Here is a 20,544-nt window from a genome sequence, read left to right on the forward strand (position 1 = left end):
TTGTTCAACCAAATGTTTCTCCGTGGGGTGTGTCGGTGTTATTAGTGAAGAAGAGGGACGGGAGTATGAGGCTATGATTGATCTGATAATTGTATTGTAGGCACTAAAAGAGAACCATTGGTACACAAAGTTTTTCAAAATGCGAGTTATGTATAAAGAAAGTGAGTTTCCTTAGTCATATGATTCTAGTCGTCGTATAGTTGTGGATCTATCGAAGATAGATGTTGTGTTACAATGGGAGACTCTGAAGTCTTCCACTAAGATTAGAAGTTTTTATTGGATTGACTGGTTACTACAGGAAGTTCATTAAAGGTTTTTCAAATTTAACATTGTTGTTAACTCAGTTGACTCGAAATGATTAAGCCTATGTTTGGGATATGCGTTGTGAAAAGAGTTTCCAAGAACTCAAAAAGAAGTTGATGTTTGCTCCAGTTTTGGTTTCGCCGAATCCAAGTGAGTTATTTGTTATATATTATGATGCTTAAAAGATGGGTATAGGAGTTGTATTGATGCAAAATGGTCAGGTTGTGACTTATGCTTAGAGACAATTGAGATTTCATGAAAGGAATTACCCTACGTATGATCTTGAGTTGACAACAGTGGTATTCATGTTGAAGATTTTGATGCACTATCTATTTGGCTCCAAATTCAAAGTGTTCGGTGATCACAAGTGTTTGAAATATTTATTTGATGAGAAGAGTCGAATATAAGGCATGAGAGATGACTAAAACTTTTGAAGGGTTATGATTTTAATTTGAGTTACCATTCGGGTAAAGCTAATGTTGTAGCCGATGCAATGAGTAAGAAGTCTTTACACATGTCGATGCTTATGGCTTGAGAGTTAGAACTGATTGAGCAATTCAAAGATATGAGTTAGTGGGTGGAGAAACTCCTAACAATGTGAAGTTGGGTATATTGAAGCTGACGAGTGGTATCCTTGAAGAGATCGGGGAAGGTCATAGATTTGATATGAGTTTGATAGATCGTCTCACATTAATCGACCAAGGTAATGGATATGATTCCGAGTTAATGAAAATGGTCTGATAATGTTCAGAGATAGAATTTGTGTTTCTGATGTACCCGAACTTAAGAGGAGTATTTTTGAGGAGGGTCACAGAAGTGGATTGAGTATTCATCCTGGTGCTACGAATATGTATCAAGATTTGAAGAAGATGTTTTGGTGGCCATGAATGAAGAAAGAGGTTGCCAAATTTGTGTATGCTTGTTTGACCTGTCAGAAGTCAAAGATCGAACATCAGAAGTCGTTAGGTTTGATGAAACCATTGAATATTCCATAACGGAAATGGGATAGTATTTCCATGGATTTTTTAACAGATTTACCAAAGACTTCAAGGGGTGCGATTCAATTTGGGTGATTGTGGATAGATTGACCAAATCGGCTCATTTTGTACCGATGAAGATCAATTATCCTTTGCAGAAGCTGGATGAATTGTATATTGATGAGATTGTGAAGCTGGATGGTAATCCTTTAAGTATTATGTCAGATAGATATCCGAGATTTACATCGAGGTTCTGGGAGAGTCTGCAAGCTACTTTGGGTACTATGTTGAAGTTGGGTTCTTCTTATCATCCGCAGACGGGCGGTCAAATAGAGAGGATTATACAGTCTTTGGAGGACTTGTTGAGGGTTTGTGTGCTAGAACAAGGAGGTACTTCGGATAGCTACTTGTCGTTGATTGAGCTTACCTACAACAACGGTTTCTATTCTAGTATCAGAATGGACCATATGAGGGATTGTATGGTAGGAGGTGTAGAACTTATTTATGTTGGTATGAGTCAGACAAGAGTGTTGTGCTCGGACATGAGATTATTCACAAGGCGATTGAAAAGATGATCCAAGAAATGATGAAAGCGTCGCAGATTCGTCAGAAAATTTACCATGACAAGAGGGAGATCACGTGTTTTTTAGAGTTACTCATGTAACTGGTGTTGGTCGAGCTTTGAAGTCTCAAAAGCTCACGCCGCATGTTATTGGTTCGTACCAGATTTTATAGAGGATATGAGAAATGGCATATCGGATTGCTTTGGCACGGTCGTTTTCTAATATCCGTGATGTGTTTCATGTGTCCCAGTTTAGGAGATATATTTTGGATCCATCTCATGTGATCCAGGTGGATGATGTGCAAGTGGGAGATAATCTGGATGTTGATGTATCACCCGTGCAAATAGAGGATCGAGAAATAAAGTAGATGCATGGTAAAGAGATTTTCTTAGTGGAGGTAGTTTGGGGTGGACCAGCTGGTGGGACCATGACTTGGGAGCGTGAGGAGCAGCTGAGGGAGTCGTATTCGACTCTGTTTTCCTCATGTAATTTTTGAGGGCGAAAATTTCTTAAGTGAGGGAGAGTTGTAACACCCTATTTTTTTTATTATATATTTTATTATATTTTAATAGTTTGAATTATGGATTTTGATGATTTATTTTATGGTTGGGTGTTAGAGGAGTATGTGTCCTTGACTTAGGGGTATAAATGGATGATTGAAGTAAGTAGAATAGTTTAGAATTATTTTGATAATTAAAAATAATATTTTATTTATTTTTATTATATTAATTAGTGAAGATAGAATAATTGGACCAAATATGAGAAATTGAGAAAGTTAGTGGGAGGAAGGAATATGAGATAATTAAGTTTGGACCAAGTTGGTGATTTGGAAAAGTTTACCCTAAAAATAAAAAGTTAAGAGAAACTTAGGTTTAATGAGATTTTCACCGTGACAATTGAGAAAAAGGAGCAAAGAGGCAATAAGAAATGTGATCAAGGGAAGAGAGTGAAGGTTTCAATCCCGAATTTTTGCAACGAATTCAGGTAAGGGTAGGAACTTGTTCCAATAGTAATGAGTATGGTAGAAGGGTAGAATGGAGGAACCTTTAACCTTCTTAGGGTTGGGTGTTTTGATTCATAATTTTGAATTTGGATACTATGATGGTTTTTATATGATGATTATATGATGAATTTCGTGTCCCTTATGTGTGTGTATTTTTCTATTTTTAAGATTGAACATATATCCACCATTGTTGCAATTTAGAAGGTTTTATGCATAATCTTAAAACTATGATTAAATGATTTAATTATGTTAAAACTCTAAATTAACTTTAGATAATTCGAGTATTGCATGAGTTGTAATTTTCTGAGTGTTTGACTTTTTACGGAATCGAAATCGGAGGTCCGGAAGGCCTCAAATGATGAAAAATGCAGAAAATTATGCATTTTGTCAGTCACAATCGCGCTTAGCGTGGGAACCTTCTTTGTGTTTTTCGGTCGAAATCGTTTTGGCCATAACATTTGATCCGTAAGTTCAAATCGAGTGCCGTTTGAAGCTTTGGATATCTGAGATAGAGGGATATAACTTTGTTTCAGGGATAAAATAATTTTGGTGATTATTTCATGGAAGTTTTTGGGATTGAAGAAGATGAAAATTGTGTTGGAAAAACAACTTTTTAGTAACGCCTTCGTACACGGTTTTGATCATAACTTTCAACTCGTGAGTCATTTTGGGTTCGGGTTTAAAGCATTAGAAAACTGACTCTCAAAGATATAAAGTGATGGTGATAAATGAATTGTTTAAGTATTACTCATATGCCTAATTTGTTGGTGAAGTTTTTATTCATATGTTCGATTAATAAATTGTCAACATATCCCGACGATTTTGGTCATAACTTTTATTCTGTAAGTCTGATTTTGATGCCATTTGAAGTGTTAGAAAGCTAGCACTCGGACATATAACATGGTAGTGATTTTTGATATGTTTTAATATACTCACATGCCTAGTATGTTAATAAATGTATTAGTTTATATGTTTGGTTGATGAATCGTTGCATTGTTGTAATATCGTGGTGTGATGATTATGTTGTTATGTTGATGATGTTAAGATGTTGACAAGTTGCTGATATTTATTGATATTATTCATGTGGCAACATGAATTGGTTGTTGCATGATGAATGATGTGATGCATAAATGATGAGATGTGTGTGGGGATCCTTTAGGTGAACCTTATTGTGTTAATGCATATTATTTGAGAGTCATGCATCTTGGTGTTCGGACTTCGATCCAATTTTAGTGAGCCTCGATTCTATGGTGATGGATCGGGTACGAGTAGCTAATTCTTATTATGGGGGTTTAGTGAAGTGTTACCCCTGTTAATGGTAATGAGTTTTGGTGAGCCTCGATCCCATTGTGATGGATCGGGTGCGAGTAGCTAATTTCTATTATGAGGGATTAGTGAATGTTACCTATGGTGATGGTAGAAATTTTGGTGTGCTCCGGTTCCAATAGGGAATAAATCCTATGGTGGGGATCATGGAGTGAGATGAACCTGAGTGTTCATATTTGGTACCATGTGCATGTCGAGTCGGTGTGGAGTACATTTCATAAGTGTTGCATTTGTATTGGTTGTTGTTGATGTGTTGTTGGATGAGATGTTGATGCATATGATGTTAATGATAATTGAGATATGGTTTTGCATGATGCTGATGATAATGTAGATTTTGTCGTGTATGATGTTAATTATGATTTGGATGTAAGAATATGATATATTATTGTGCATGATTGTGTAGATGTTGTACTCTATTCTTCATTCTATATTGTTATTATTGAAATGAATTCTCACCCCTTATATTTGAACGTTGCCTTTACATGGGCATCATGCAAATACTCAAGAGTAGTATTGATGAAGTAAGTGGAAGATAGCTCTTGGATTACTTCTTTATTTTGTCGCTTTTACTAGTGGTACCTTGCTCTGATCATGTAACATCGGGTTGGGTTAAACGCTTATTTTATTCCTTATGTCTGATCATGTTGAAGTCATAAGACTAATTTTGTTGTTGAGAATTATTAAGATGTTGAGTTTATTAATTAGAACTCTTTTATTTTGTTATTACAATTGAAGTTGAGACTAGATGTTATAACTTGTTTTAGCTTCCATAAATTGTGATGATAATTCCGTTGTGATGATAATTCCGTTGTGATGATACTTTAAAATGGAAGTGAGCATGCAATGGAAAGTTATGAATGTCTTATTTTACAAATATATAATACCAATAAGATGAGAAGGATATCTTGTAAACATCCCAGGTATGATTCAGATAAGTGGGATATCGTGTAAACATCCTTATTACAAATGTGTGTATTGAAATTTATTGTTGAAACCCATGTTATGGAGCAGGTTATGTGTGTTATGAATGTGTGACACTCTACGTGGTTTTATTTTATATTTTATTTACATGATAAATTATGTGCAGGGTTTAGGGTGTTACAAACCTCCTTCATGAAAAAGACTGAGTCTTCCTCCGAGATGCACCTCAACATAGGAGTCGCTCTACCCATTTTATACATGTGATCAACCATAGTGAGGTACCTCGCGGATATTCTTCTAATACACATGGTTTCCCTTTCTTATTCAGGTAGTTCATTTTGAATTAAATACGAATGATAGGTGTCATCTAACCTCTAACCTCATTTAGTGTCATGACCTTTTCTACCTCGGTACTTCGCATTTCCAGGGTTTCTTGAATTGCTATTTTGTTTAACTTAGTGCCTTTAGTACTTGCTAGTCGTGCCAAGAGGTCGGTTCTGGTATTTTATCCACTAGGGATGTGATTTATCTCGAACTCTTCAAATATTTGGGACATCTTGATAGCATTTTGTAGACATTTAATTAATGACAAATCCTTTTTCTGAAATTCTCCCTTGACTTGACTGGCGAACACCTGAGAGTCAGTTTGTAGGAGTAAATGTGTCACTTAAACCTCTTTCTTCAACCTCATTCCTGCAATTAAAGCTTTGTATTCTGCCTGGTTGTTGCTAGCTTAAAAATTAAAACATAAAGAGTATTCAAGCATTAGGTCTCTTGTTCCTTCTAGCACTATCCTGACTCCGCTTCCTTTGAGATTAAAAGATCCATCAACAAAAAAATGCATTTGCTCGGTGATTCTTCTGAAACCGGGGAACTTAATTCATTCAAGAAATCAGAGAGGAGTTGAGACTTGATGCAACTTCGAGGCATGAATTTTATATCATATTCTGACAGCTCTATCGCCCAAGCAACCAATCTTCCCGCCAAATTAGGCTTTTTCAAGACTTGTTTGATAGGGTAATTTGTCCCGACAATAATGTGATATCCTTGGAAATAGTACCTCAACTTCCAAGTTGTGATCACCACTGTCAACATGAGACGTTCAATCTTCTGGTAACGTAATTTTTCCCATTTCAGCACCTTACTAACAAAGTATACTACTTTTTCTCCCTTCCCGGTCTCCTAAACTAATATTGAACTAATAACTTTGTCTGATACTTCTAAGTATAGGATAAATGGTTGATTCTCCCTAGGTCAAATCAAGATTGAGGGTGCGGATAAGAAACACTTTAAGTCTTTAAAAAGCCTCTTCACATTCCTTCTTCCACTGAAATTTCGTTGATTTTATTACCGCAACAAAGAAATGGATCAACTTATCCCCTGCATAAGATGAAAAACGAGATAAGGCGGACAAACACCCTATTAATTGTTAAACATCTTTCACTGTCGACGAACTCCTCATGTTAATGATTACTTGGCACTTATCTGGGTTCGCTTATATGCCTTAACAAGTTAGCATAAATCCCAGGAACTTCCCTGCTTGTACTCCAAACGTATATTTTTTCGGATTCAACCTCATATAATAGCCTCAGATTGATGCGAATGTGTCTTATAAGTCCTCGACATACTCCCGATCTTCTAGGTTTTTTACTACCATAGCATCCACATAAACCTCCAAGTTTTGTCCTATCTGGGAGGCGAACACCGTGTCCATCAGTCTCTGGTAGGTAGCCCCTGCATTTTTCAGCTTGAAGGGCATCACCTTGTAATAGTAATTGTTCATGTTGGTCATAAATATCATTTTAGGGGCATCTAGCGGATTTATTCGAATTTGATTATATCTCGAGTAGGCATCTAAAAAACTAATAAGTCAAAAATCGGAATCCCCATCAATGAGTCGATCAATGTGAGGAAGCGAGTTGGGGTCTTTTGGACATGCTTTATTCAAGTCTGTGAAGTCTACCTATTTTCCATTTTCCCGTCTTCTTATTTACCATAATTATGTTAGTTAACCAAGTAGGGTATCCGATCTCCTTAATGAAGCCGACCTTTATAAGCTTTCCGACTTCATCTTCTACAACTCTTCTCTTTTATTCACCTTCCCTCTGCTTTCTCTGTGCTATTGGTTTGATGGCGGGATCCAAAACTAAATGGTGATAAACGACACTGGGATTAATATCGGGCTTATTAGACGACCTCCATGCAAACAGATCCACGTTCTGCCTTAAAATTTTGATGATCTCATCTTCTTCCTCACGAGATACATTAAAGTCGATCCGAGTTGTTTGCGATGATTGAGCACCAATTTATACTGTCTTTACATCCTCAATAGGTGTAAGACTATCCTCTTCCAGATCTTCCCTTGGGTCGACCTAAACTAAGTTCAATATTACCTGATCATTTATTACTGACTCATCGACGTGACTTCTTTTCTTAAGCTTCAGACTATCTTCATAACATTTCCTTGCTATCTCTTGATCCCCTTTTATTATTCCTACTCGGCCATCTTTGAAAGGGTATTTCAGTGTGAGGTACAAAATGGATAACATTTCCCCCAGAGCATTAAAGGAAGGTCTACCTATAACAACATTATAGGGAGAGACATCGCTGATAATTAAGTATTTCACTATAACACTCTTTTCACTTTGCCCATTACCAAAAGTAGTCATCAGGGGCAAGTGTCCCAGCATCTGTGTCAGTTCTCCCAAGAATCCAACCAACGAACCTTTAAAGGGTAAAAACTTGATGATATCAAAGTTTATTCCCTTGAATGTATCCCAGTACAGAACATCCGTGGAGCTTCCTGGGTCGATTAGAACACGCTTCACGTTCCAGTTTTGGATTTTCACTTTGATCACCATCGGGTCATCTGTTGGTGTAAGCCCTAAAGGCCAATACTTTTGGTACTTGTATCGAATTATTTATTAATAATAAAATACTTTTTCTTTATTATGTTTGTTTAATAAAGTCCCTAGAATAGCTAGTCCGTTTAATGTATCAAGTGTGACTTAACCATGAAATCCCATTAAACATTAGGACACTATTCTTAAAGTATCCGTAGTCGAGCTTTGTTGTAAAGTGGGATAACATTAAAGCATTAAGACTGTTATGTATATAGACCGATGATCACATTTCATGGGTCATGGATAAGGAATTATCAAGTCTTAAACATAAGTATGAATATTAAGAGTAATATTTATACTGGATTGACCCGCTATGAGAATACTATATAGAATGTTATGCAAAGTGTCATAAGTTATTCTCATGGTGATAGTGGTGTATACCAACCTTCGACCTAAAGCCACTATGGATCCAAGATGTAGAGTCGAGTGCCTTATTACTGATCAAACATTATCCGTAACTGGATGACCATAAAGACAGTTAATGGGTACTCCACGAAGCATGTTGAGGGACATGAGTGACCTAGATGGAATTTGCCCATCATGCGTAATAGGATAAATGTCTAAGGATCCAATATTGAACTGGACAAGGATGACATGGTCTATGCCTTGTGTTCAATATAGAGATAAGGGAAAAAGGATAATTATACACATAAGTATTATCACAAAAGGATTTGTCAGATCACATGACATTTTCGTGTCTTGGGTAGCAGTGATGTGTTGCTAGATACCGCTCACTATTTATTACGTTAAATACATGATTTAATATAATTACCAATGTCGCGAGAACCTACAGAGTCACACACAAAAGGACGGATTGATGAGAGATAGAGTAAATAAGGAACACCGTAAGGTACGATTCACTTAAGTGAATTGTAGAACATCGTAAGGTACGGTGCACTTAAGTAGAATACGAAATATGGTAAGGTACCACGTGCTTAGGTGATTTTGGTATATCATAAGATATGGGCCACATACACTTAAGTGGGCTTTTTAGCTTACAACTCACATAAGTGGTTCTATAAATAGAACCCTTGTGCATAAGCATTTGTGCATATGAAATTTCGTTTCTCTCTCTCTCTCTCTCTCTCACACACACACACACACACACACACACACATACACACACACACACACACACACACACTCAAAGCCTTCATTCGTAGCAGCTAGTACTGAGATTGAAGGAATCCGTTTGTGTGGACTGAGTAGAGGCGTTGTCACCATTCAACGTTCATGATCACTCCTTAGATCTGCATCAAAGGTTTCAATCACCACAAGAGGTAACGATTCTATCACTGATCATGCCCATTCATAAGGATCACTAAAGGAGAAATTTTTATTTTCTATTGCATTTTGGATCGCAATTCTCCTACATCATCTTCGTAAGGCAACACTCCTTTAACGTCCTTTCTTGAGAAGATAATTATGGCCTGATTGTACTTCTCTTCCAAGGGCGACTCCAACCTGACGTGCATCACTGTCCGGGCATATCTTTTTCTAGCCGAGATGGTTTCTCCTCCTCTTGCAAATCCCCCAAAAATGGTGTTTAATGTGTGACAAGTCATATGTACTTCATCTACATTTTCCCCCTTTTTCTGCATAGGTTTATCTTTGCTAATGTCCTTTCGGGGAGGACTCATTTTCCATGACAACCCTTCAACGTCCTTAACATAGGACGACAACAAACCTCTTTGAATCAAGGCATAAATTTCTTTTTTTAGTTGATGATGATTTTCTGTACGGTGTCCTCAGATTCGATGGTAGTCGCACTATACGTTACCATCTTCCCCATCTCTGCATAGATATCTTTTGGACGTCTGGGTAGGGGAAGCATCTTGAGGTGATGAACTTATTTTAGGATATATTCGTCTAGCATTTAGTGGCGCGTACTCCTGTCCTTTTCCAAATGGTCGCCATGTTGGTCTTGCTATTGGTCGATCTCTGTGTCCCGACTCAAAATATTCTTTCTTGTACCCAGATCCTTCTTCCTTGGTCTCAGTGGAAATAATTTGCTCATGTGGATCAGTTTTACCATTGAAAGATACTAGCGACGATGGCTTAAAATTCTTCGGGGCCCGATCATCCCTGATATCTTTGGATGAAGGTTGAGACTCCAGAGGCTCCTCTTATGTACCCCCTTCCTGAAGACCTTGTGCTTGCAAGTCTTGGACACTGCCTTGGAAAGCTTCGTTTTATTGACGAAGTGCTTCCACCACCGTGAGCAACAAAGCCATATACGATGGCGAGAATGGATCGCTTCGACTGGGAGATGATCCCAAGATCATCTAGTTGAAATATAAACGTTCTTGAGGATGATTTTCTGAGGTTTGGGTAAGTTTTACCAAGGCCCCATGGTGGGCGCCAAATGTTCTTGCTAAAACACTAAAAGGTTGACTTCCTTGTTTTTAGTCAAGGAGAGCCTAAAATGACTTGTTGGAGTGCCTGTTATGTATTTATGATCTCATATCTTCTTATCATTTACCCTTTAAGCATCATCCTATTTATAGACCTCCATCTCCTTCTCTCCCCCATTTTTCTTGACTCTCCATATCCTTTATAAATTCATCTATTAATAACGTGTGTCGCCTTTATAATTGTCATGTAATGTTTGACTCTTCACTAATTATAACTCCCTGCCATAATGTATCACCCTATAAATGTTTTCTTATGACCATTCAAATGACATCCTAGCCTCTTTATCAGATCCGACTTGTACTAATTGGACCATTCTCGGCTTTATGGGAGGTCGGCTCCATCTTACTCACTCGGATATCCTAACCAGATTTCGATTAGTAGGTCTGATGTCCCAGCCGGATTTTGATTAGTGGATGACAGGTCTATTATTCGGTCTGCTAACCCTACCATACTCGGTTGTTATGCCAACTCGACTTCAAAGAATCCATATACTCATATAGGTTACGCTGATCTCATACCTCGGTTGGTCAACTAATTTTCTAGGATGTACATCATCCTCATCTAAAAAAACTTCTTAAAAAAACCAAATGGATCAAATTCAACAGTAACTTGATTATTCATAGTGAATTTAAAAACTGTAGATGTTTTTGATTGGCTGCATTTTATGTTAAAACACTTACTGTACTTAGATGTCTTGACTGATGTCATGACATGCTTAAGTAGTATGCTGCAGGATTAGCTAATACATGATTTACTGGATGTCAAACTGAATGTTATGACATTCATTCATGACAACATTTTCTGGATGTCAAACTGAACGTTATGACATTCATCCCTGACAGCAGATGCTAAAGTATAGGCTAATTTTTCTGTTATGTTTCAGTATTTATCTCAAGTTGATTTTCAGGAAACTAATAGCTCTGCTAAAATTAAGAGACCTAGCATATAGCCTATTTGTTAGCACCCTAATGTGTGGAAATTAGGTTAACTTTCTTAACCCTAATTTTATGAAATTCAAGTTCAAGGCCCAAGTACTGCATTATAAAAGGATGGCAATCCTACTTTCAGCAACTCAGTGATTTGAAGCGTGAAGAATTCAATATATGATTATATATCATTGTTGTACTTTCATTGTGTCTTGAATTAGGTTTTACTTGTGAGCCAAGCAATTATCACCTAGATGATTGCATTGGACTAGGGTGTTTATTGAGTTGTAATTGTTGTGTCACTCTAAGCTTTTAAGCGTGAGTGCTGTGTTTCTTGATTAAAGCTTTTAAGCACAATCAAGAGTTGTTTGAAGTATATCTTCACCACTGACTTTAAAATTCTTAATGGTTGTAATCACTGTTGTGATTGAGGGGGAGTGAGTAGGTACTCAGGTCTTAGTTTAGATTGAAATTGCATTGGGTAGGTCTTAAGTGATAGGATTAAACTGGTGGTTTAAGTCCTGAATTAATACCTCTTATAGTGGATTTCCTCCCTGGCTTGGTAGCCCCCAGAGTAGGTGTGTTTGTCACCGAACTGGGTAAACAATTCTCTGTGTCATTTACTGATTTTTACATTTACTTTCTGCACACATTACCTGTTTGCGCAGAATTGGATGTCATAACATCCAGTGTGACATCGATAGTCTGTTACTAGAATTTCAATTGGCATCAGAGCAGGCACCCTGCCTGTTAGTTTCTGGGTGAGATCTAGGGACGTTACTTTCTAGTACCATGGACAAGGATGTAGGATTCTCAAATAGACCACCCATGCTGGATGGTTCTAACTATGATGACTGGAAACCTCGTATGATAGCCTTCTTGAGGTCTCTGGATAGCAAGGTCTTGAGAGCTGTCAACAAAGGATGGGAACATCCAACAAAGACAGGTAAAGATGGAATCATTATGCAAGTTCCTGAAGAAGAGTGGGACAAAGAGCAAGAGGCATTAGCCCTTGGAAACTCTAAGGCTTTGAATGCACTGTTCAATGGGATAAATAAGAACATTTTCAGACTGGTGCATCACTGTGAACTGGCTAAAGAAGTTTGGGATACTCTCAAAACAACTCATGAAGGTACCTCTAAGGTAAGGATGTCTAAACTCCAGATGCTGACTACTAAGTTTGAAAATCTGAGGATGAAAGAGGATGAGACTATTCATGACTTCCACATGAATATTCTTGAAATCGCCAACACTTCTGGAGGCTTAGGAGAGAAAATGTCTGAAGAAAAACTTGTAAGAAAGATTCTCAGATCATTGCCCAAGAGATTTGCCATGAAGGTTACTGCTATAGAAGAGGCTCAAGATATCTGCAATATGAAGGTTGATGAGCTTATTGGTTCTCTCCAAACTTTTGAAATGGGCTTGTGTGAGAATGTTGAAAAGAAAAACAAAAGCATAGCTTTTGTATAAAATACTGAAGAGGATTCAGAAGAAGGAAATATTGGAGGTGATGAAAGTATATCAAAAGCTATAGCCATGCTTGGAAGACAGTTCAACAAGTTCATAAAGAAGATTGATAAAAAAAGGTAGACCAAATGTCAAGAACACTTCATCTGACATCAGTAGAAGATCAAAATCTGAAGAAAAGTCCAACAATGGCAAGGGAATCTAGTGTCATGGATGTGAAGGTTTTGGACACATTAAAGCTGAATGTCCTACCTTCCTCAAGAAGCAAAAGAAGGGACTATCTGTCACCTGGTCTGATGGAGACTCTGAGAGTGAATCAGAAGGAGAATCTGCAAAACATGTCACTGCACTAACTAGTTTCTGTGCCTCTGATGATGACTCAAGTGGAGATGAACTTACATTTGATGAACTTGCTGCTTCATATAAAGAGTTATGTGTCAAAAGTGTAGAAGTGTGTCTACAAGGAGAAAAGCAGAAGAAACTTATCAAGGAGCTGAAAGCTGAGAAGAAGAAGCATCTGACAGTCATAGATGATCTAAATGGTGAGATAACCTTGCTGACCTCTAAGCTAGATCAAATGACAAAATCCATCAAAATGCTGAATAAAGGAACAGACACTTTGGAAGAAATTCTAAAGGTGGGACAGAAATCAAGAACCATGTCTGGTTTAGGCTTTGTTAAGGAATCCTCATCTGAATTCAAAAGCTCAAAGGCTGAAGTTCAGAAAATCAAGCAGAAGTCACACCAATGTCACAACATCATGGAAACAGGAGGATTAACCATCAAAAGAAGAAATTTCAAAGATGGAGATGCCACTACTGTGGAAGATTTGGTCACATAAAACTCTTTTGTTACAGGTTGCATGGTTATCCTAACCAGACCCCTCAAGTCAGACCTAAGTAGAAGGCACCTAAGCATAATGCCCCTATCAAGAAACAACAATGGGTTGCTAGAATAGCTCACATATCTCTAAGGGCATCTACCAAAGAAGACTGGTATTTTGATAGTGGTTGCTCAAGAGATATGACTGGGATGAATAACTTATTGGTAAATATACAACCTCATACTACCGGTTATGTGACCTTTGGTGATGGAGCTAAAGCAAAAATCAAAGATGTTGGTAAGCTGGACAATCATGGAGTTCCAGAACTGAATAATGTGTTGTTAGTAAAAGGACTAACTGCTAATCTCATCAGCATAAGCCAGCTATGTTGATCAAGGCTTCAATGTACAGTTCACTAAGGAAGAATGTGTTATGACAAATGGAGAAAATAAGGAAGTTATGAGAGGATCCAGATCCAAAGATAACTGCTATCTATGGGAACCTAAAGTCTCAAACTACTCCTCAATGTGCTTCTTAGCCAAGGAAGAAGAGGAAGTGAAGCTGTGGCATAGAAGACTTGGACATCTTCAATTAAGAGGAATGAAGAAGATCATATCCAAGGAAGCAGTTAGAGGAATCCCAAAGTTGCTTATTGATGAAGGAAAAGTCTGTGGAGAATGTCAGGTTGGCAAGCAAACCAAGATGTCACATCCTAAGCTTGGACATCCTACAACCTCCAAAACTCTGGAACTTTTGCACATGAACTTAATGGGACCTATGCAGGTTGAAAGTCTTGGTGGGAAGAGATATGCATATGTGTTTGTTGATGACCATTCTAGATACACATGGATAAGCTTCATCAGAGAAAAATCAGATGCATTTGATGTCTTCAAAGATCTATGCATAAGACTCCAAGGAGAAAAGGATAGTAGTGTTATCAGAATAAGAAGTGACCATGGAAAGGAGTTTAAAAATTCCAAGTTTGATGATTTCTGCTCATCTGAAGGAATAAGTCATGAGTTTTCCTCACCTATTACTCCTTAGCAAAATAGAGTAGTTGAAAGGAAGAACAGAACTATTCAAGAATCTGCTAGAGCTATGATTCATGCAAAGAAGCTTCCTATGCACTTTTGGGTTGAAGCTATGAATACAGCTTGCTATGTTCACAACAGAGTTACCTTAAGAAAGGGAACCTCTTCCACTCTGTATGAAATATGGAAAGGCAGAAAACCTCCTATGAAGTACTTTCATATCTTTGGTAGCAAATGTTACATTCTTACAGATCGTGAACAGAGAAGAAAAATGGACCCCAAAAGTGATGAGGGTATATTCCTGGGATACTCTACTAACAGCAGAGCATACAGAGTTTTCAACTCCATAACTAATGTCCTGATGGAATCCATAAATGTTATTATTGATGATAAAGATGAAGAATCCAATGTCATAGAGGATGTTGGAACATTCCTTGAGACTTCAACAGAAAATGTACAGGATATTCCTCCTAGACTTGAGTTAGAAGCATCCAACAAGGTGCCTTCTATCAGGATTCAGAAAGACCACCCTAAGGATCTTATCATAGGAGATCCCAATAGTGGTGTGATTACCAGATCAAGGGAGAATAGCTCAAATTCCTGCTTTGTATCCAAGGTTGAACCTTAAAATGTGAAAGAAGCTCTGACTGATGAATATTGGATCAATGCTATGCAAGATGAACTGGAGCAGTTTAAAAGGAATGAAGTATGGGAGTTAGTTCCAAGACCTGAAGGGACTAACATCATTGGTACCAAGTGGATTTACAAGAACAAGTTTGATGAGAAAGGAGTAATCACTAGGAATAAAGCAAAACTAGTGGCACAAGGGTATACTCAAGTTGAAGGGGTTGATTTTGATGAGACTTTTGCACCTGTTGCAAGACTTGAGTCAATAAGGTTGTTGTTAGGTGTTGCCTGCATTCGGAAGTTCAAATTGTTCCAAATGGATGTGAAGAGTGCCTTTTTAAAGGGCTACTTGAATGAAGAAGTCTATGTGGAACAACCTAAAGGGTTCAGTGATCCTAATCTACCAAAACATGTGTACAAGTTGAGGAAAGCTCTGTATGGATTAAAGCAAGCTCCTAGAGCTTGGTATGAGAGGTTGACTGAATTTCTGACTACTAATGGTTACAGAAAAGGAGGGATAGATAAGACTTTATTTGTGAAGGATGAAGATGGAAAAATCATGATTGCCCAAATATATGTGGATGATATTGTCTTTGGTGGAATGTCAGATAGAATGGTGAAACATTTTTTTAACCAGATGCAATCTGAATTTGAAATGAGTTTGGTTGGGGAATTGACTTATTTTCTTGGACTGCAAGTTAAATAGATGGAAGATTCTATGTTTCTCTCCCAAAGAAAATATGCCAAGAACATAGTTAAGAAGTTTGGTATGGATAATGCTAGTCACAAAAGAACTCCTGCACCTACTCATTTAAAGTTAACTAAAGATGAAGGAGGTTCTAGTATTGATCAATGCTTGTATAGAAGCATGATAGGTAGCCTACTATATCTAACTGCTAGTAGACCTGATATTGCCTATGCAGTTGGTGTGTGTGCTAGATACCAAGCAGAACCCAAAGTGAGTCACTTAAATCAAGTCAAGAGGATTCTCAAGTATATTAATGGGACTTGTGATTATGGTATGCTCTACTCTCATGGCTCTGAGCCTATCTTATCTGGGTATTGTGATGCGGATTGGGCTGGGAGTGCTGATGACAAAAAAAGCACATCAGGAGGATGTTTCTTCTTGGGAAACAATCTCATATCTTGGTTCAGCAAGAAACAGAAATGTGTATCATTATCCACTGCAGAAGCTGAGTACATAGCAGCTGGAAGCAGTTGTTCCCAACTGGTATGGATGAAACAGATGCTGACTGAGTAAATTGTCACTCAAATGTCATGACATTGTTCTGTGACAATCTCAGTGCCATCAACATTTCAAAGAATCCTATCCAACACAGCAAGACCAAACATATTGACATTAGACATCACTTCATAAGAGATCTGGTAGAAGACAAAGTGATTACCTTGGAACATGTGGCAACTGAACTATAACTTGCTGACATATTTACAAAGGCTTTGGATGCTAATCAATTTGAAAATTTAAGGGGCAAGTTGGGAATATGTCTTTCTGAGGAATTATAACAACTAAGGATGTTAGGAATTTACTGTTTAATATTTCAAATTATTAAACAACTGAAAGTGTGCTCTGATTGGTCAACAAATAAGATTGATGTTCCAACCTCTTCCAAGACAACGATGGCAGTCGAGAGTTCCCTCAAAAGGAAAGTTCATGGTCCAACCAAATCTTGGGGCAAAGTGGTGCCCAAGAAAAAGAAGACCAAGTTTGTTGTTGTTGAGTCTGACTCAGATGTTCCTTGTAATGTCTCTGACATTCTGTCAAAGAAGAAGCCAACCACTAGCAAGCTTGCAGCTAGTGTCCCTGAGGTACCAATTGACATCATATCTTTTCATTTTGCTTCAAGTGTAAACAGGTGGAAATATGTTTATCAGAAGAGGCTGGCTTTGGAAAGGGAATTAGCTCAGAATGTCCTAGACTGTAAGGATATTATGGATCTTATTCAAGAGGCTGGTTTAATGAAGACTATGACTCAGTTTTCAAAGTTCTATGAGATGTTGGTAAAGGAATTTATTGTTAATTTGTCTGAAGAATGTGCTGATGGCAAGTCTAAGGAATTCAGGAAAGTGTATGTGAGAGGCAAGTGTGTAAATTTCTCTCCTTCAGTGATCAACAAGTATTTGGGAAGGCCTGATGAAGCTCAACCTGAGCTTGAGGTGACTGACAACAAAATATGTCAAGTCATCACTTCTAATCAGGTAAGGAAGTGGCCTCTCAAAGGAAAATTGGTGGCAAGTAAACTGAGTGTCAAGTATGCAATGCCGCACAAGATTGGAGCTGCTAACTGGGTGCCCACCAATCATAAATCTACAGTTGCTGTAATTATTGGAAAGTTTATATATGTTGTTGGAACCAAATCCAAATTTGACTATGGCTCCTATATTTTTGATCAAACTTTGAAGCATACAGGAAGCTTCAGTGTGAAGGGTCCTATAGCCTTTCCTTCTCTCATCTGTGGTATTATTTTGAATCAGTTTCCAAACATCTTAACTGAGAATGATTCTGTGAAGAAAAGAGACAACCCTATGTATTTCAATCATAAGATGTTCCTAGGTACCCATGTCCCTGACATTGTCATGACATCAGGTGAGACATCACGTGTAAGCAATCAGCCAGGTAAAGCTGCTGTCATTGCAATGCTCAAAGAAACTTGCAGGGAATTAGAGGCAAGGAAGCTAAACTTGGAAAATTTGATTAGCTCTTTGGAGATGACTGAAGGTGATGTGCTAGCTGATGGTGGAGAATTTGGTGAAGCTGTTGTTGTTGCAGAAGATGCTGAAAGATAAGGTGAAGAGGGAGAAGCAGATGCCAAACCTGATGATGGCACAGATGATGATGCTGACTCTGAGTCAGATGACTAGAACATTTCTTATGTTTCTGATAATTGCTTGTATTTTTATTTTTTTGGTCTGTTATATTAAGTGTTTCTTTGGCAAATTTTTTGACAAAAAGGGGGAGTAACACTTGTACCCCAGGACAACAAATTTCTTTGAAGTTGAAGGTCCTCTAAACAAGAGGTTATATTAAGTGTATTAGCTAATTTGATTCTCTGCTTGGATGTGTGCTTTCTGCTGTTGTGAACTCTGTTGTGATGCCAAGTTGTTTTAGCCAAAAATTTGCCAAAGGGGGAGTTTGTATATGTTTTTGATTGGCTGCATTTTATGTTAAAACACTTACTGTACGTAGATGTCTTCACTGATGTCATGACATGCTTAAGTAGTATGCTGCAGGATTAGCTAATACAGGATTAACTGGATGTCAAACTGAATGTTATGATATTCATTCATGACAGCATTTTCTGGATGTCAAACTGAATGTTATGACATTCATCCCTGACAGCAGATGCTAAAGTATATGCTAATTTTTCTGTTATGTTTCAGTATTTATCTCAGGCTGATTTTCAGGAAACTAACAGCTGTGCTAAAATTAAGAGACCTAGCATATAGCCTATTTGTTAGCACCTTAATGTGTGGAAATTAGGTTAACTTGCTTAACCCTAATTTTGTGAAATTCAAGTTCAAGGCCCAAGTACTACATTATAAAAGGATGGCAATCCTACTTTCAGCAACTCAGTGATTTGAAGCGTGAAGAATTCAATATATGATTATATATCATTGTTGTACTTTCATTGTGTCTTGAATTAGGTTTTACTTGTGAGCCAAGCAATTATCACCTAGATGATTGCATTGGACTAGGGTGTTTATTGAGTTGTAATTGTTGTGTCACTCTAAGCTTTTAAGCGTGAGTGCTGTGTTTCTTGATTAAAGCTTTTAAGCACAATCAAGAGTTGTTTGAAGTATATCTTCACCACTGACTTTAAAATTCTTAATGGTTGTGATCACTGTTGTGATTGAGGGGGAGTGAGTAGGTACTCAGGTCTTAGTTTAGATTGAAATTGCATTGGGTGGGTATTAAGTGATAGGATTAAACTGGTGGTTTAAGTCCTAATTAATACCTCTTATAGTGGATTTCCTCCCTGGCTTGGTAGCCCCCAGAGTAGGTGTGTTTGTCACCGAACTGGGTAAACAATTCTCTGTGTCATTTACTGATTTTTACATTTACTTTCTGCACACATTACCTGTTTGCGCAGAATTGGATGTCATAACATCCAGTGTGACATCGATAGTCTGTTACTAGAATTTCAAAAACAAAAACAAAAATCTTAATTAGGTTTAAGGCACAAATGACACTGTTTAAACCAATAATGAAGGGTAGGGGTGTTAGAACAAGATTTGATTCTGCATCTAGTCTTATATTTTGATGATGATAATTAATAAACTCTTAGAGAACAATTTTATACCCTAATCAATTTGTTTAGTATGTAGATACTAGACACAAGTTCTGACTCTGAATGAATGACATGTGATGTCATCGGATTCTGAACCTAGTGTACTCTAACTCAGAGATATGTGGTTTGTAGGATAATCAAGCTATGTATTATGTACTTCAACGCTTCCGACTTATGCTCATCCAAAGCTATGCAACTCTGATGCCTCTAAAGCTGATATACTATAAAGCCCTACGCTCTCATTAATTTTGGACGTGTCATTAGACTCTAAAGACTAGATTTTGATGAACTGGATCAAGACTCTCAAGACCAAGTTTCTGAAGTTTCTCTCAATCATATTCTTACTCCTCTCTTATGCATGCTTCACCACCTAACTATCATAAGCCTCTGAGTATTGAAGATAAGATCAAAAGGTTTTAGGTGAGAAAAGTACACAATACAAGATCAAATATTCCTTCCATTATTCTTATTTTGTAGGCTAAGGACTATACTATTGTACCATTTTGTCTCTCATTCTCACAAGCTATTATGCAAGAATACACTTGTATTTTGGTATTCCAACTCTACCATCCAATGAATCTTTTCATTGCCTATATAAAGAAGACTTGGAAGAATTAAAAAGTGCTACACATTATAAGAGATTATAATATATGTGAACAATGCATTTTTTGAAATATTTGAGAGAAAAGAGAATACACACTAAAACTTTTGTTCATACTCTTCATAGAATATATTTTGTGTGATATACTTGTTATTCATTTGTGTATTTTTATTTTTTAGAAGCATTTTGTAAACACATTTTGCATCTCAATCAGTTTAATTGTATTTTCCTTGAGTAACTAGGGTTTAGTTAGAATACTCAAGAAGACACTGACAGGTTGTCTTTGTGTTGTAATCAAGTTGTGTTATAGTAGATTAAGTCCTTGTTGATAAGGCAAAATCACATTGGAGG

The 20,544-nt window shown here is 37.3% G+C and overlaps 1 protein-coding gene across 1 annotated transcript; it reads left to right on the forward strand.

Moving 5' to 3' along the window:
* Positions 1–16,923: 16,923 nt before the first annotated feature.
* Positions 16,924–18,090, forward strand: LOC127091551 (uncharacterized). The gene is made up of 2 exons (XM_051030219.1): positions 16,924–17,009; positions 17,160–18,090. The coding sequence occupies exons 1-2, from the start codon at positions 16,924–16,926 to the stop codon at positions 18,088–18,090; spliced, it is 1,017 nt and encodes a 338-aa protein (XP_050886176.1).
* The last annotated feature ends 2,454 nt before the right edge of the window (positions 18,091–20,544 follow it).

The sequence above is a fragment of the Lathyrus oleraceus genome, chromosome 6 (genome assembly GCF_024323335.1).
Source record: "Lathyrus oleraceus cultivar Zhongwan6 chromosome 6, CAAS_Psat_ZW6_1.0, whole genome shotgun sequence".
In the NCBI taxonomy this organism is placed as follows: Eukaryota; Viridiplantae; Streptophyta; class Magnoliopsida; order Fabales; family Fabaceae; genus Lathyrus; species Lathyrus oleraceus.

Coding starts and splice junctions, on each gene's coding strand:
- LOC127091551 (XM_051030219.1), top strand. CDS start 16,924: ATGGCAGTCGAGAGTTCCCTCAAAAGGAAAGTTCATGGTCCAACCAAA. Junction 17,010..17,159: donor CCCAAGAAAAAGAAGACCAA/GTTTGTTGTTGT, acceptor AAGTGTAAACAG/GTGGAAATATGTTTATCAGA.